At 43.7% G+C, this 18,505-nt stretch overlaps 1 protein-coding gene across 1 annotated transcript in view; it reads right to left on the reverse strand.

Annotated features, from left to right (window-relative positions):
- LOC140121911 (dynein axonemal heavy chain 5-like) overlaps positions 1–18,505 on the reverse strand; it is a 200,949-nt gene that overhangs the window by 113,824 nt on the left and 68,620 nt on the right. Inside the window, exons 33-36 of the mRNA XM_072142073.1 lie at positions 11,731–11,862; positions 11,371–11,480; positions 8,271–8,367; positions 6,691–6,948 (exon numbers count right to left, since the gene is read on the reverse strand). Of these exons, the coding sequence (XP_071998174.1) occupies positions 6,691–6,948; positions 8,271–8,367; positions 11,371–11,480; positions 11,731–11,862 (597 nt within the window). The remainder of the gene's footprint in view (positions 1–6,690; positions 6,949–8,270; positions 8,368–11,370; positions 11,481–11,730; positions 11,863–18,505) is intronic.

Here is an 18,505-nt window from a genome sequence, read left to right on the forward strand (position 1 = left end):
GCCCTTCTTAGGGCTACAATAACGTTATACTTTTTTTTTTTTTTATTTGCAGATAGTACCATATTGTGAGGAATTTGCAGGGGGACTTGCTACCGTTGTGTTTAGCTCTTAGTGACACACATATCCACCTCAAACACCAAAGTGGCAAAATTTATTAGGGGTTTGATTTCAATTAGGCACAATCTGCCAGTTTCTTTTTATTTTACGTTTATTTTTTTAATAACTCAGTGTCATCTCATCTGGCATAGCAGTGTGCTTTCATACTTGGCTAGAAAATAGCCATAGGAGAATCCAAACGGCTTACTTAGGCCTACAATAGCGTTATATATATTTTATTTCTGGTTGATCTGCTGGTGGCTGTACTTGCTGCAGTGCATCTACTAGCCAATTGTGAGGAATTTGTAGTGAGACTTGCGACCGCTGTGTTTAGCGCTTAGTGACGCACATATCCATCGCAAAGACCGAAGTGGGAAAATTTATTAGGGGTTGGATTTCAATTAGGCACAGTCTGCCATTTCCTTTTTTATTTTACGTTTATTTTTTTCATAACTCAGCGTCATCTCATCTGGCATAGCAGTGTGCTTTCATACTTGGCTAGAAAATAGCCATAGGAGAATCCAAACGGCTTACTTACGCCTACAATAGCGTTATATATATTTTATTTCTGGTTGATCTGCTGGTGGCTGTCCTTGCTGCAGTGCATCTACTACCAAATTGTGAGGAATTTGTAGTGAGACTTGCGACCGCTGTGTTTAGCGCTTAGTGACGCACATATCCATCGCAAAGACCGAAGTGGGAAAATTTATTAGGGGTTGGATTTCAATTAGGCACAGTCTGCCATTTCCTTTTTTATTTTACGTTTATTTTTTTCATAACTCAGCGTCATCTCATCTGGCATAGCAGTGTGCTTTCATACTTGGCTAGAAAATAGCCATAGGAGAATCCAAACGGCTAACTTACGCCTACAATAGCGTTATATATATTTTATTTCTGGTTGATCTGCTGGTGGCTGTCCTTGCTGCAGTGCATCTACTACCATATTGTGAGCAATTTGTAGTGGGACTTGCGACCGCTGTGTTTAGCGCTTAGTGACGCACATATCCATCGCAAAGACCGAAGTGGGAAAATTTATTAGGGGTTGGATTTCAATTAGGCACAGTCTGCCATTTCCTTTTTTATTTTACGTTTATTTTTTTCATAACTCAGCGTCATCTCATCTGGCATAGCAGTGTGCTTTCATACTTGGCTAGAAAATAGCCATAGGAGAATCCAAACGGCTAACTTACGCCTACAATAGCGTTATATATATTTTATTTCTGGTTGATCTGCTGGTGGCTGTACTTGCTGTAGTGCATCTACTACCAAATTGTGAGGAATTTGTAGTGAGACTTGCGACCGCTGTGTTTAGCGCTTAGTGACGCACATATCCATCGCAAAGACCGAAGTGGGAAAATTTATTAGGGGTTGGATTTCAATTAGGCACAGTCTGCCATTTCCTTTTTTATTTTACGTTTATTTTTTTCATAACTCAGCGTCATCTCATCTGGCATAGCAGTGTGCTTTCATACTTGGCTAGAAAATTGCCATAGGAGAATCCAAACGGCTTACTTACGCCTACAATAGCGTTATATATATTTTATTTCTGGTTGATCTGCTGGTGGCTGTCCTTGCTGCAGTGCATCTACTACCAAATTGTGAGGAATTTGTAGTGAGACTTGCGACCGCTGTGTTTAGCGCTTAGTGACGCACATATCCATCGCAAAGACCGAAGTGGGAAAATTTATTAGGGGTTGGATTTCAATTAGGCACAGTCTGCCATTTCCTTTTTATTTTACGTTTATTTTTTCATAACTCAGCGTCATCTCATCTGGCATAGCAGTGTGCTTTCATACTTGGCTAGAAAATAGCCATAGGAGAATCCAAACGGCTTACTTACGCCTACAATAGCGTTATATATATTTTATTTCTGGTTGATCTGCTGGTGGCTGTCCTTGCTGCAGTGCATCTACTACCAAATTGTGAGGAATTTGTAGTGAGACTTGCGACCCGGTGTTTAGCGCTTAGTGACGCACATATCCATCGCAAAGACCGAAGTGGGAAAATTTATTAGGGGTTGGATTTCAATTAGGCACAGTCTGCCATTTCCTTTTTTATTTTACGTTTATTTTTTTCATAACTCAGCGTCATCTCATCTGGCATAGCAGTGTGCTTTCATACTTGGCTAGAAAATAGCCATAGGAGAATCCAAACGGCTTACTTACGCCTACAATAGCGTTATATATATTTTATTTCTGGTTGATCTGCTGGTGGCTGTCCTTGCTGCAGTGCATCTACTACCAAATTGTGAGGAATTTGTAGTGAGACTTGCGACTGCTGTGTTTAGCGCTTAGTGACGCACATATCCATCGCAAAGACCGAAGTGGGAAAATTTATTAGGGGTTGGATTTCAATTAGGCACAGTCTGCCATTTCCTTTTTTATTTTACGTTTATTTTTTTCATAACTCAGCGTCATCTCATCTGGCATAGCAGTGTGCTTTCATACTTGGCTAGAAAATAGCCATAGCAATAGGATAGCATCGTTTGGTTTTAAAAACTAAAAAACACAAAAAAAAACAAAAACACAAAAAAAAACAAAAAAAAAGTTAAAAAAAAATTAAAGTTATAACTTTCATTTTCAAAATGTTTAACCCGAGGGCTAGGGGTAGAGGACGAGGGCGGGGACGTGGGCGTCCAACTACTGCAGGGGTCAGAGGCCGTGGTCCTGGGCGGGGTGAGACACCACCTGCTGATGAGGGAGCAGGGGAACGCCGCAGAGCTACACTCCCTAGGTTCATGTCTGAAGTTACTGGGACTCGTGGTAGAGCACTGTTGAGGCCAGAACAGTGCGAACAGGTGATGTCGTGGATTGCCGACAATGCTTCGAGCAATTTGTCCACCAGTCAGTCTTCCACGCAGTCCACCCATGTCACCGAAATCGGCACTCCTCCAGCTCCTGCACCTCAGCCTCCTCCCCCCCAGTCTGCCCCCTCCCAGGAAACTTTGGCATTTGAACCGGCATACTCTGAGGAACTGTTTTCTGGACCCTTCCCACAGTCACAAACCACTTGTCCGGTTGCTGCTGAGCAATTTTCCGATGCCCAGGTTTTCCACCAGTCGCAATCTGTGGGTGATGATGACCTTCTTGACGTAGTGGAAGAAGTGTGTAAAGAGGTGTCCGACGATGAGGAGACACGGTTGTCAGACAGTGGTGAAGTTGTTGTCAGGGCAGGAAGTCCGAGGGGGGAGCAGACTGAGGGATCGGAGGATGATGAGGTGACAGACCCAAGCTGGGTTGAGAGGCCGGGTGAACACAGTGCTTCTGAGACGGAGGAGAGTCCTCGACCAGAACAGGTTGGAAGAGGCAGTGGTGGGGCCAGACGGAGAGGCAGGGCCAGAGCAGGTGCATCAGCGCCAAATGTGTCACGTAGTGAAGCTCCCGTGGCGAGGGCTCCCGCGGCGAGGGCTAGATTTTCAGAAGTCTGGAGGTTCTTTAAGGAAACACCGGATGACCGACGGACTGTGGTGTGCATCCTTTGCCAAACCAGGATCAGCAGGGGTTCCACCACTACTAGCTTAACTACCACCAGTATGCGCAGGCATATGAATGCTAAACACCCCACTCAGTGGCACCAAGCCCGTTCACCTCCGGCCGTGCACACCACTGCTCCTTCCCCTGTGTCAGCTGATAGTCAGCCCACTGCCCAGGACCCTGGCACAAAAACCTCATCGTTGCCTCCACGATCCTCCACAGCATCCACCAGCGTTCAGCTCTCCATACCCCAGACGCTGGAGTGGAAACGGAAATATAGTGCAACCCACCCGCACGCCCAAGCCCTTAATGTCCACATCTCCAGATTGCTTAGCCTGGAGATGCTGCCCTATAGGCTAGTAGAGACCGAGGCCTTTCGCAACCTCATGGTGGCGGCCGCCCCTCGGTATTCGGTCCCCAGCCGCCACTACTTTTCCCGATGTGCCGTCCCAGCCCTGCACCAGCACGTGTCAGACAACATCATCGGTGCCCTGACCAACGTCGTTTCTGACAAGGTCCACCTGACCACGGACACGTGGACGAGTGCTGCCGGGCAGGGCCACTATATATCGCTGACGGCACATTGGGTTAACTTGGTGGAGGCTGGGACCGAGTCTGACCCTGCGGCTGGTCATATACTGCCGACGCCGAGGATTGCGGGGCCTACCTCGGTCCAGGTCTTTCAGGCCTACTATGCCTCCTCCTCCTCCCACCCCTCCTCCACCTCCTCCTCCGAACTACCATCCGTGGGCATGGCGCCATCAGTCGCTAGCTCTAGGCACAGCAGCAGTGCCGTCGCTAAGCGACAGCAGGCGGTGCTCAAACTGCTGAGCCTAGGCGATAAAAGGCACACCGCCCAAGAGCTATTACAGGGCATTCCACATCAAACTTGTTAACTTTGTCGCCACCCTGCTGTGTAATCCACAAAATATACTGGCAAACTTTTATCATTTACCGATATTATTTCAGCGCTTCTTGCGCTTCTGTTTACATTCCCCTCACCCGCCATATCCTAAACTTATAAGAACGCTACTACACTTGATCTTATACAAAAGGTTCTTAGAAGTGCTGTTTGGGGAGTAGCCTAGAGACAGGGGCTTGGATTGGCGAAAGCTCGCCTGGCAGCGGAGCGCCAGCTCCATCCCAAGATCCAAATAACATAGTTTTAACTGCTGCACCTTTAATCTACTACTAGTTCACTGCCTCCATAATAATAATAATAATAATCTTTATTTATATAGCATCATCATATTCCGTAGCGCTTTACAAATCATAGGAAACAAATACAAATGTAATATAACAGGGCACAACATTTGTATGGAACAACAGGAGTGAGGTTCCTGCTCGCCAGAGCTTACGGTTTATGAAGATGATGGGGTAACACGAGGTAAAAGAATATTTAATGGTCAAGCCATTCTTCTTAGGGAATAGAACAAAATATAATAAATGGAATTGCTGTCGATTGAACCACTCAGCCGTCATCTTATATACCAGGTCCAGGGTGAATGGGACTGCAGAGAAGTCTGGTGCCTGTTGGTTGCTGGATAACAGATGGGAGGACGACACAGGATGGGTTAGTAGAGGAGTTAAAACTTCATGCAGTTAATGAGTGTTATAGGCTTGCCTAAAGAAATGGGTTTTAAGAGCACGTTTGAAACTTTGGAGGTTAGGTATTAGTCTGATAGTCCGGGGCAGAGCATTCCATAGAATTGGTGCAGCTCTAGAGAAGTCTTGGAGACGCGAGTGGGAGGTCTGCACTAGGGTAGAGGTTAATCTAAGATCACTGGCGGATCTAAGAGCACGGGTTGGGCGATAGACTGAAATAAGAGCGGAAAGGTAGGGGGGTGCAGCATTATACAGAGCTTTATGGATGAGGGTTATTATTTTAAACTGTATTCGAAAGGAGACTGGCAGCCAGTGCAGCGACTGGCATGAACTGTAGGCATACATGGTCCCCTTATCAAACGAGCTGTGTCAGGCAGAATTTTGGGTTGTTTTCATGGTTTCCACAACAAACTTGTTAACTTTGTCGCCACCCTGCTGTGTAATCCACAAAATATACTGGCAAACTTTTATCATTTACCAATATTATTTCAGCGCTTCTTGCGCTTCTGTTTACATTCCCCTCACCCGCCATATCCTAAACTTATAAGAACGCAACTACACTTGATCTTATACAAAAGGTTCTTAGAAGTGCTGTTTGGGGAGTAGCCTAGAGACAGGGGCTTGGATTGGCGAAAGCTCGCCTGGCAGCGGAGCGCCAGCTCCATGCCAAGATTCAACTAACATAGTTTTAACTGCAGCACCTTTAATCTACTACTAGTTCACTGCCTCCATACATGGTCCCCTTATCAAACGAGCTGTGTCAGGCAGAATTTTGGGTTGTTTTCATGGCTTCCATGTTAACTTTGTCGCCACCCTGCTGTGTAATCCACAAAATATACTGGCAAACTTTTATCATGTACCGATATTATTTGAGCGCTTCTTGCTCACCTCCTTTGGTTCCTCTCTGCCACCCATTGGTCACTCTGTCATGGCCATGCTGTTGCCCATAATTTTGGCATAATGGTGCATTTAAGCAGCCTCAGAGGCATCCATGCATGCTGCCCCTGCAGTTTCCTGTCCATTTCCGTGGTGTTTCCATCCTTTTCTGAGGTTCCCAGGTGTTTGGCCAAGCTTCCCTGTGCAGAGCCTTGGTCCCCTTGAAAAATGCTCGAGTCTCCCATTGACTTCAATGGGGCTCGTTATTCGAGACGAGCACTCGAGCATCGGGAAAAGTTTGTCTCGAATAACGAGTACCCGAGCATTTTAGTGCTCGCTCATCTCTAATACTTATGTAAGAGCAGTGTTGGCACTGTATTGTGTTTAAATGTTATTATATGTATGTTTTTTGGAAAGCTTTTGAATAAACTTTAATATGTAAAAAATAAAATGTGCCTACACTAGTCACCCCCCCAGTCTTAAGATAAACTTTGGTGAAGCACCTCCTCTCTGTTCAGAGAATTCAGTGCCTTGAAACAAAAGTGATAAAGATAAGAGAATTAAGTGCTTATAAGCAAAAGTGATAAATATGATATCTTTGAAAGAAATGATGGTGTATATACATATATGTTTGCATTACCTGTATAATATTAGGATTATTGTATACTTCCTCAAGATGCAGCCATAGCTCCTGTACATCGATCCACAGTTCCAAAACCTCCCCCACACGTTTAAGCTTCTCTGCCCAAGTAGTTGCTTCTTCTCTTAGAGGATCTATTTCCTTTGACGTCAGCATCTGTGCAAGAAGTACATGTGCATCTTCTAACCCTTCCAGTAAAGTAAGGGACTCATCCTTTACCAAAATGACTTTGTTTTTGTAAGGTTGGAAGCTCAGGACCTTCAAAAATAATAACAGGAATTACATTACATTAAATTACTCTACTGGCATTAAAACATATTGCTTATAGAAATGTCTAGAATAGGCAGGTATTATGTTTTATAAATTAATGTAAAAAAACAGACACATAAGTTACAAATTAACCCAAAATCCCAGTTATCAGCTTGCATATTTTCAAGGCTTTGGATCCATCATGTGTATATGTTAGAAGACATTTACTATCAATTCTGCTTCATGTCTGCTTAATTTATTCATTGCGGTCATTCTTGTTCATACTGTAATGTTTTTCTCAATGTTATTCTCTTTTCACCTAAATTCCACATCGATGAAGTGTAATGAAAAACACAAGTTACAGACATCCCAATACCCACTTGTTACAAACACTCTATGGGTATCTCATGATAAAATTATTTTTAAGTGGCAGAAAGCATGTTGTCAGGGGGGCTCCTGTGACCCATATCTCGGGTTCTGGGCTCACAGTTCGCCTCCCCCCATGTGCGATGGTGCTGCGCTTGAGTTCTTACCTGTTCAATCTCCTGATCCTGTTCCTAAGGCCATGCGTGCATGTCCCGTCTCCTAGGGCACACGCACGATGCCTTCAGAAGATTTAAAGGGTCGACACACCATTAATTGGCGCTGGCCATTTCCCAGATTTCTACATAAACCTGCTTCTCCCTGCACACCCTGCCAGATCTTTGTGCTTCTATGCCTAAGAGAATGCTTTGATCCATGCCTTTTGCGATTATCCTGATTTCCCGTTGTGATTTGGATTCCGTTCCTGACTCTAATCCCGTGCTGCCTGTCCTGACCTACCACTAAATCCCGGACTCTGATTCTGTGCTGTCTGTCTCGACTTCCTGCCTGTCCCCGACCCCGAGTTTGCCTTTACGATTCTGTACTACGCCTTGGCTGCCACCGCGGAACCTGTGGAACACCCTGGTGGTACCACGCCGCAGCAAGTCCAACCCACTTTGCGACGGGCTCTGGTGAAAACCGGGGTCCTCTACCCCTGGTTCCTGACACATGATGCAGAGTAAGGGTTGCTGTAGGGCAGGCTGTCAATGGCTTAATAGTGACCTCTTTTATGATCTCCAGAGCTAGAATCAGCAGATGTTTAAATTAATAAAGGACAAATCAGATTGGAACTTTTCAGCTACTTATTCTCTATCATATGTTGCCTCTAGATTGGACTGTGTTTAACCTGAAAGGTTCCAGTTCTAGTATTCCTTATGGTACATTCTGCTTATGACTTTCCATCCACTTAGTAATACCAAGCATGCCTGTAACCCTGGTGAAATCCTTTTTAAATTGTCATAAAATACCTGCTCACTCCATTCCTCTTCCACCTTTCTCATTCTAATTTCCAGATCCATTTCTTTTTTTGCTGCTTTTGCTACTGAAATTAACTGCTTCTGAAACCTGTAGAGATGAAATCAAATAAATAAATAAATAGATCCATTCAAAAAGGGAAATATATGCAAATATTGAAGTAATAATATTATTTTCCTCCAGAAATTATATGAAATTCTTTAAAGGCCAGATTTACTGGGGTATATAAAGCATGTTAGTGAGAAATTATTCGACTTGCTTATTACTTGGGGCTAGTAGAAATACAAATATAAAAACTCCATAAATTAAAAGAGTTGTGCTTGTAGTAGAGTTGCATGATGCACTCACATTTCAACAATTTTTCCATGCTGGAAAGCTTAGAATGGTTCAATAGCAGGGTCCTGTCATTTTTGGTATTAAGTGACTATGCTGTTCACTCACATTGTTGGCCCCTGCATTCCACTGGATGTCAAGTCCAAAAGAACAGGAACCAATGTCATCAGGGAAATCATATCACCTGTCCATAAATCGTAATTCCATTTCAGAGGATTCACCCTGACTGCCTGCTTCGACGGCTGCCGCGCCACTCTATACCCCCTCCGTGGCTTGGGGATGGCATAGAGGCTTTTAAAATTGCTAATTCTTACCCAGCTTTATCACTGAGCATCAGACTCACCTGCTGTCAATGTAAGGATTTTATTTAACTAAGAGCTTCAATAGAGTTATTCTGTTACACTAACTTAATAGACTGGTATATACAGATGTATCTTCTAAGATATCTCTCTATATATTGATACTTTTTATATAAAACATATAATTAATACAAATAATTAATTATGCATTTTAATAATAATGTATCGCCATCAAATTCTGTAGCGTTTTACAGATCATAGGGGACATATAAAAATATAATATTACATTACATAGTACAAACAGTCATATGGAACAAGAGGAGTGAGGGTCCTTCTTGCAGTAGCTTACAGTCTATGAACATTTTATCTTAATACTACCAGTACAACCTTTACAATACACTACAAATAATATTTATGTACTTTTTAAAAATATTAACATATTCTTAAAGGGTATCTGCGCATATTGCCTGTTATTTGCAGATTTGCTGCTGAGCAAATCCCCAGCAAAATAGAGTAACAGTGCAGTGTGGGATTTATGACAATTTCAAAAAAATATGCTGCAGTATCAACTTATCACTGCTGATTTTTCATCTGTTGCAAATAGGTTACATGTCACTTGCAGATTCCAAAATCAATCTTTGCAATGTAAAGGTCCACCTGCAAAATTGCTTATATTATAAATAAAAAAAACAGTCGGCTACAGGATTACCGCTGGAGTAAATCCTGCAACCTTTCCACTACTGTGTGTAGATAGCCAAAAAAAAATTTTTTTTCATTGTTTCTGTATCAAGTATCATAATACTACACAAAGTATTGCTATTGAATTCCTAATTTATTGATCTGCACAGCATTGTTTGGCTTTTTACATTACATCAATTTCCATTACTGGTAGAATAAGTGCTAGGATCTTCCATCTTGCCCAGGTATCTAACCTCACGAACCCATGTATGAATATTGCCAAACTGCTTAAATCCACTATAACCACGGATTATATTTTCAGAAATGACGTTTTTGATTAATAAGTCAACCAATATTATCCTCAGATTGCTGTATCTCGCACTCGTTATTGCTATTTCACATTTATTTAGAATTGACAATGAGATCTACATGCCATCATAACCTGTATGACTGGTTTTACACTACATTAAAGTCCATTGTTTGAATCCAACAAAGTGATTCGATCACTTTAGGGTTGGCCTCAGTCATCAGCCTCAGTAAGAACAGTCTTAAGAAAAGACTGAAGCTTTCTTCCATTGGCTTTCTGTTTGGGCTGAGCTCAAAACAGACAAAGGAATTACGGAAAAACAAAAGAAGAAAGAATAGCAGTCTAAATGGAGGGACTCTACCCTACACTTTAAAGTACAGTTCGTGCAATAGGTAGTATAAATGCGCAGCCATGGTGGGAAGGGTTCCTAATCAGAAATTCCTTTACAGATGAGCAGCGGAACTTGATTTTCTCTGACATACAAGAGTTAAATGAGTTACTTACAGGCCTGGTTGGGATGAAGGCATAACTCCCAACTTTTTGAATGCTGAAATGGGAACAAAAGCTGTGGTGTGCATAGGGTGGCATGAAAATTTTTAGCTCCCTAGCCTGAGCTTGCTGCTCACCTATCTCCTCCAGTGTAACCACAAAGTATAATCCGCCTTTTGCATACAATATAGGCTAAATGGTGGAGGGGGATGTATAGATGTTCCTGCTTCACCTTTCCATTCAACTATATCAACCTCCAAAGGAGAGTTGATCCGTTTTGTGGTAAACAAATTTCACAAGTCACTTTCTGAGTCAACCCTACATGGATTCATTATATACAGCCCCCTCACAGGTGCTTTCATACTGCTGCGGACTGAGATTCAACAGTGTGGGACCTCCCTAGGAGATCTGGGCCCCGACACTTGCTTGAATATCCCTGGTGCTGGTGCCTGCCCTGCATATGTTGGTACTGGCTGTGTGAGAAAGGTAGGAGAGTACTCTCAGAGAGAGGAAGAGAGGGGTATGGGGCAGAGCAGGGGACATTTGGGTTCTGGCTGTGTGAATCAATCATTCTGGGCTGAGCAGGGAGAACCTAAAGGGAAGCCAATCCATGACTCTTGACTCCATGTGCAGTCTGTTCTAAAACTATGTTTTCTCTAAACATGGCAAGATGTCAAAGACACATAGTTAAAATGAGGAGCCCATGGTTACACCACCATAAATCTTATGACAGATTTCCTTAGAAAGCATAATTCCGCTTAGTACACCTGGGCATATTTATGGCAGTGTACAGCCGGTGGTATGTAAAAAAGTGCACTTTTATTTCCGGGCAGGGACCCATTTTTATCAAAGTAAATGATTCTTAGCCTGTACAGAGGATTAAATCCCAATTTATGTTTGTACACCAAAGGAATTGCTACATATAATGATAGATATTCAGAGCAGAAGATATATAGTTCTTGATACTTGATGTACCACTTTACATACTTGAGCAGTCCGATGTCCAGAAGATGGGACACTTTAAAAACGTTAGCCTCCAGTGGGAATGAGCTTCCTGTTACAGACATAACTTGAAGCCAGTGGCGATTACGAATTTCCTACATAGATAAATTGCAATGAAAAGAATGTTATATTATTGAATTATCATCATCCAATGTAAAGCGCAAATTAAAAAAAAAATAAAGGTAATTGATATCCTATTTAGCCATTATATTAATCCTCACAACAAATTGACTACATTTCTTCAGGCTCAACAATGTTCTAACAGAGCCAATCAAGATTAGTTTGACGATTTACTATTCAACTATGTATGGCACTTAGCAGAGGGTATGGCTACTCCATCCATACCTTAGATTTTAATTCATGTAGGATAGGGAAAACATCTTCATAGAATTTAATATCCCTAGCCATTTCATTGTATGCATCCCAGTCCTTTAGTTTATTACTCCAAATCTGACACTCAGAAGAATATTCTTCAATCTATAGAGTTAAGAAAAAAATTAATTAAAAAAAATATATTTTACAAAGAAGTCAACACAAAAATGTATTCATACATTCATAGCCTCGTCACGGTAGGGAACAAGGTACAGACCATAACTTCATCCACAACCCATGTCACATCAAACCCTGATGGTCAGGGACTTCTGGTCGACATTCCCTACTCTGACTTTGGGGAACAGACACAGGATCAAGGTAACTCCAGAACGGGGTCCAGGACATGTACGGGATTTTTTGTATTTAACTTGGCCACTGCAGCAAGGTATTTCATGTCCGTAATGAAGTCCCGATCACAAAACGTAGTTGAGCTTGCACCTTGTGTGAGTCCTGTGTGAGCTCAGTGAGCTGAGAATCGAGGCGCCAGTATCCATACAGAAGATTCTAAAAATACTCTTTATTTTTCTTCTGTTTCACCACATGTGCTTTACGAGTAATGGATGTTGAACAAAATAGGTGGAGGGGAGCTTTCAAAATAATTTCTAATGTGTTGTTTGTTTTTGAACCACAGTGCATTAAGAGAAGATGATTGACTGAAAAATAAATTATTGAACATGTACAAGAATACTGCTTGAGATTTCCTTTAAGTTTGTCATTATTATTATTAGTGTAGATTTCAACAGGTTTTCAGATATGATTATAGTATGATATGTATGATTTTAATAAAAAAGTAATCAAAAAGTCGTAAAGGTCCCAAAATGAAAACATCAGCTTTGTTCTGCAAAAAAAAAAATACAGAGAAATACAGAGCACCAAAACCCAAAGTGTATACCTGTTATGGATTCCAGAATATGTTGTCATTAAAAAAAAAAATTTTGTTTGGTTGAGGAGATTTGAAATTATTATTATGTATTATAACATAATAAAATCTATGCAAATTTGGTATCTCTGTGATTGCACTGCCCTACATGTATATGTATAAATAAAGCTTGTAATAAAATACTGCAAATTACCATATTTTTGCAATATAAGATGCACTTTTCAGCAAGAAAAAATCTTGCTGAAAGGTTCCTGCGTCTTATAGTCTGAAGGTCAGGAGGATCCAGCACTGCCATACCCTCCTGACCACTGTAATGGAGATCAGAGGAAGCACTCACAGACTTCTTCTCTCAACCTCTGAGAAAGCAGAAGCTTGTCACTGCTTTATTTGTCTCCTGGCCGCCTGTAAGGACCAACACTGAAGGGCATTTGATGATGTAATCGGGTCATGTGATTATCAAGTCACATGACCCAAAGCAGAGAAAGTTCACTGCACATAGTGAGCTGTGTGTGCCCTGCAACTGCTACATCCCTGCCAATGTATAGGCTAGGTGGTTGTTGTGAATAGCGACCTCTCTTTGTCAGGAACTATCTGGGGAGCCTGCAGAAGCTACTGTCCTGGTAAATTTTGTAATAGCAGCTGTAAGTCACTGCCTAGTAAGGAAAGAGTTAACATGTGAAATTTTATTAACCAATAATATCCTTTGTACCATTGTAAAGCAAGCTGGAAGCTGATTGGAGAGTGCTGCCACCTGACCATAGGACTATAAAAACCCCTGGTGGGCGGGAGCACATGGTCAGAGTTAGAGACTCCATCTTGGAGCACATGTCAGTTCTAGTAAGCAGAGTAGAGAGCAGCACATGTCTGTGCTTCACAAGCCAGTGTCATAATACCAGGAAGCGTAGGTGCCTCCGGCCATTGCCTGACACCTTCGGCCAGTCAGGGGATTAAACCCCCAGAGCAGAGGTTCATCACAAGGACTTGGCTCCATCTAACAGCCCAGCTTGAAGCTATTACCAGGCTGTGAGCAACCCTTCCTGTGGACTAGCTATCTCCCAACAGCTTTCCAGCTCTGATAAATATTGCTTCTGATGTTAAGGCCATTGCCATTGAAGTTGAATAAAGAACTGTAAGTTGATTTGCGCAATGTGGCTCCGTGTGATCCTTGGATCAGGCTGCTTCACTATCACTGGCTCCCCATCCTCATTCACCAAGGGATTCCCATATACACCTCAGGGGTTGCCCCAGGGAGAAACCTCCTTCACCTCTCTCCCTCTACTTTTCTTGCACACACCACCTTCTGGAGACCAGCCAGACTGTAGGCCCTTCCTCCGGTCCCAATACCAAACACCGTGACCATAGAGTGCCCAAGACTGCATTAGCCAGCCACTTCGCTGTCTACAACCACCAAAGAAAGGTTAGGCCCCGTTGATGGATGTTGCACAGCTACATGGAGATATAAGGGAAGTATATATAGAAGAGATGAGGGAGGTTGCTATATACAGGGGATAAAGAGCTGGTGGGGGAGGAGTTATTTGTTCTAATTGTTTGATACCTGATGGAATGTGGGGGGATGGAGGTTGGTAAACTGAGAGGATGTGGAGCTGATAGGATTTAGTAAATATGGTGCATAGTAAGCTCAGGGTGCGTTCAAACGGGACGTTTTGGGGATGTGTTTAACATGTTACCTTGCGTTTTGCTTCTTTGAAAGCGTTATTCTTCATTGATGGAAGTGTAAGCAGCTGCCAACATTTTCACAGCTGCTTACACTTCCAGCAATGAAGAAAATGCTTTCAAAGCAGCCAAACACATGGTTACATGTAAAACACATCCCTGCTGACATGTGTTTAAAAATGCATCACCAAAATGCCACATGTGAACGCACCCTCAGGGTACGGAGGCCGTTAGTCATTATAAAGGGTTGAAGAGAGCTGATGGTGTGTTGGGGGAGCATGCATGTAGCAAAGCTATATCTATATATGTAGCAGTGCTGTGTGAATTTATATAGAAGAGATGTCTGTGTTTTTGATGTTCAAATCTAAGGTGCGTCTTATGGTAAGGTGCGTGTTATAGTCCAAACATGGTGCGTCTTATAGTCCGAAAAAAGCTTTTGAGAGGAGAGCAGCAGAGTGAAGTCTTATTTGCACAATGCAGCTGAGTCATAGTTTTGTGAAAAGCACATTTATTTCCAATCCACATAAAAGGTAAAAAATTTATGACTTTTGGATACTGATCCCATATCTCCTATTTCTTCTCATTGCACAGCTAAAATGTGATGAGAAGGAATGTGAATAGATTTGAGGTCAAGCAAATGCACTTCCACTCCATGTTATGAGTAGAGATGGGCGAATTGATTCGAACGAAGTGAACTTCGTTACGAATTTCACTGAAAATACAATTAGTTACGAATCCAAAGATTCCGCTGATTTGTGGGAACGAAGGTTTTTCCCCTCTTTTTTAGCTGAATGGGCGCGAGCACAATGTGTTACATGGGGCAGAGGACTCTGGGAAGGAGAAAGGAACACCCTCAATGACATCTGCAGACCTGTAAGCCAATCAAAGACCAGCAGGCTTATGTGATGTCACAAAGCCCAATAAAAACTGTCAGCCATTTGCAATCTTGGTATTTCACACTGCATGTGCTGTCTGTAGCGTTTGGCTGCTTTTACTGTACTGTGCTGTAGCGATTTCTGCTCCAATACTAGGGTGTGCTTTTAGAGGGATCTGTATACCCCAAATAGCAGTTCTTTTGTTTTACAGAAGCGACTAGGAAAAAATCTGTCTCATATCCACACAGCTATTGTAGTGATTTCTGCCCCCCTCCCAGGGTGTGCGTTTAGGGGGATCTGTATACCCCAAATAGCAGTTCTTTTTTGTTACTGAAGGGAATAGGGAGAGATCTGTGTCATATCCACACAGTTGCTGTAATGATTTGTGCTCCTCTCCCAGGGTGTGCGTTTTGGGGCATCTGTATAACGCAAATTACAATACTTTTTTGTTGCTAACGTTGAGAGCAAGAAATACGTGTCAAACCCATGTAGTTAATAGAGTGATTTTAGCTCCAATTACAGGGTGTCCGTTGTGGGGTATCCGTATAACGCAAATTCCAATACTTTTTTGTTGCTAAAGTTGAGAGCAAGAAATACGTGTTAAATCCACATAGTTAATTAACCATTTTGTCATACAGAAAGGTGGCAGGTGGAGCAGGCAGAGGTCGCAGCACAGTAAGGGGATATGGCAGCAGGGTTGACTCAGTGGTGCCAGAACTGCCGTTGTCATCTAGCGGCATTGTGTTCATCAACAACCCAAAGGTGGTTGATTGGTTGACTATGTCATCCAATTCCTCAAATATAACATCTGATAACCCCAGCCAAGAGTCTGTGGGTTGGTCAGATACAACAATTAGTTGGCATGGCCCAGGAGCAGGTCAGCGGCCCTCACCTGTCCTCAACCATCTCTGTCCATGTTCATTTCCCTCAGCCAGAGAGTTACTAGGTGGTCTGAGCTCAGCGCCACCATACAGCGAGGACGAAGTGTTTGAGGACAGTCAGCAGCTGCTTGGCAGTGAAAAGGTGGCGCAGACATCCGCTGCTTCGTGCATTAAGCAGGCTGTGCATACTGACACCTTTGAGGAGAATAGCAGTGACAGGGAAATGCAAATTGACAATGATGTAGCCGATCTCACATGGGTGTAGCAAGGGATTCATTATCGTCGGGCGAAGAGAGTGTCAGCTTACGCATCAAGCAGCGGAGCAGGCAGCAAGTTACTACTGTGACCGTGAGTCAGCAGGGTGGCAGCAATGCGAGGACAGGAGCCAAACGGCCATGGGGTACAAATCCCGATTCGCAGGTCCAAGTAAGCAGTGGCACAGGGGCTCAGCGAGGCAGCGGTGGTAGTAGTCACTCAGGGCAGAGTGTTGGTGGTAAAATCACCATCTCGGTGGTGTGACAGTTTTTTTTGTTAAAACACCAGAGAAGCCGAGCGTGTGTATATGTTGAAACTGCGGGCAGAAAGTGAAGCGTGGCCAGGGAGCTAACGTTGGCAACACGGCCCTGGGTCAACACATGCAGCATCACTATCCAATGGCCTGGGAGAAACGGATCTCAGATGTGGTGGTCCATCCTGCCGGCGCAGCAATAGCAGCAGCACCTAGTGGCACACATGCCACTTCAGCCACTCAAGGCTCCAGCACCTTAGCTGAAGGGAGCTGTTTGTCTTTGACATCATCTCCCGCTCCAGATGCTCCTGCTCCTCGCTATGCATGGCGCCACCAATCGTTGAGCGAGGCAATTACACAGAGACAACTGTATGCATCCAGCCATCCTAAGGTGCAGAAGCTGACCGTGTTCCTGTCCAAGTTGCTGGTACTGCAGTCTCTCCCAAGTTGTGTACCCTGCACCCTTCAGAGAACTAATGGCTTGTGCCGAACTGAGGTGGAGAGTTCCAAGCCGAAATTTCTTTTCCAAAAGGCAGTACCAGCCCTTCACAGATATGTAGAACAGAAGGTGAGCCAGTCCTTAAGCTTATCGGTTTCTTAAAAGGTGCACGGCAGCGCGGATGTGTGGAGCTGTAAATATGGTCAGGGCCAGTACATGTCCTTTAAGGCCCACTGGGTGAATGTGCTTCCCGCCCAGCCACACCAACAACTTGAAAAGGAGATGCCGCTTTCTCCTCCACGTTGTCAAACTGCTGCTCCTGCGCTAATGTCCTCCTCCTTCTCCAACACCACCTGCTGCCCCATCAAACCACATGTGCAGGGCACAGCGGTGTCACGCAGTTCTACACCTGGTTTGCCTGGGCGAACGAAGTCACACAGGGGAGGAACTACTCCGCATCATGCAAGAAGAAATCAATGTGTGGCTTTTTCCGCAATAACTGCAAATCGGAACCATGGTGACAGACAATGGGAGGAAAATGGTGTCCGCGCTGCACCGAGGAGGGATGGTCCATGCGCACGTGTTTAATCTGGCTGTCAACAGGTTCCTGATGTTTTGCATCCGTCTGCAAGACATTCTAAAAATGGCCAGGAAGCTGTGCATGCACTTCAGCCATTCTTACAAAACCGAGCACACCCTCCTCGTTTTTCAGCGGCAGAACGGCCTCCCCCAGCATAGGCTGATATGCGATGTTTCCACCTATTGGAATTCCTGCCTCCATATGTTAGACCAATGGTATGAACAGAGAAAAGCCATTAATGATTTTTTGATGATGCAAGCGGACAGGAGTACTCACCCGTGTAACTTTGATGTCAGCCACTGGCAACTCATGCGTGATACCTGCCGTTTGCTTACGCCCTTTTAAAAGGCCATGTTATTTGTCAGTTGCCAGGACTGTGGGATGAAGAACATCATTCCACTGCTTCATGTCCTGGAACAGATTCTGCAAAATCAGTCTAGTCAGGGCACTGGAGAAGTGGCGACTACATCTTCTCGCCACATGAGTCCGGTGGGGGCTGAACTGGTGGAGGAGGAGGACATTGGAGCACAAGCAGAGTCTGGTGAAATCAGTGGTTTTTCTACTCAGGTGACTGGAGAGGAGGAGCAGGAGCATCCGGAGGAGGTAGAAGACAAGGCAGATGACCCAGAAGGACCGTGGCAGTATACTGTGGAGATCGAGGTCGGGAGTCCCTCAGAGTCACTTGTGCAGATGGCCCGCTGCTTTGCCGAACTAGTGACAACCGTATAGTCAACATTCGGCATAGGGATGACATTTGGCTCTCCACCCTCTTGGACCCTCACTACCATTCAAAAATGGGTGCCTTTTTTCAGCTGCCGAGAGGGAGGAACAACTGGCATACTGTAGAGATATACTGTGAAGACAGTTGGCCACTGCCTACGTGTGCCATTGTCCATCCTCTATCAGGTCTG

The sequence above is a fragment of the Engystomops pustulosus genome, chromosome 3, assembly GCF_040894005.1.
Source record: "Engystomops pustulosus chromosome 3, aEngPut4.maternal, whole genome shotgun sequence".
Taxonomy (NCBI): Eukaryota; Metazoa; Chordata; class Amphibia; order Anura; family Leptodactylidae; genus Engystomops; species Engystomops pustulosus.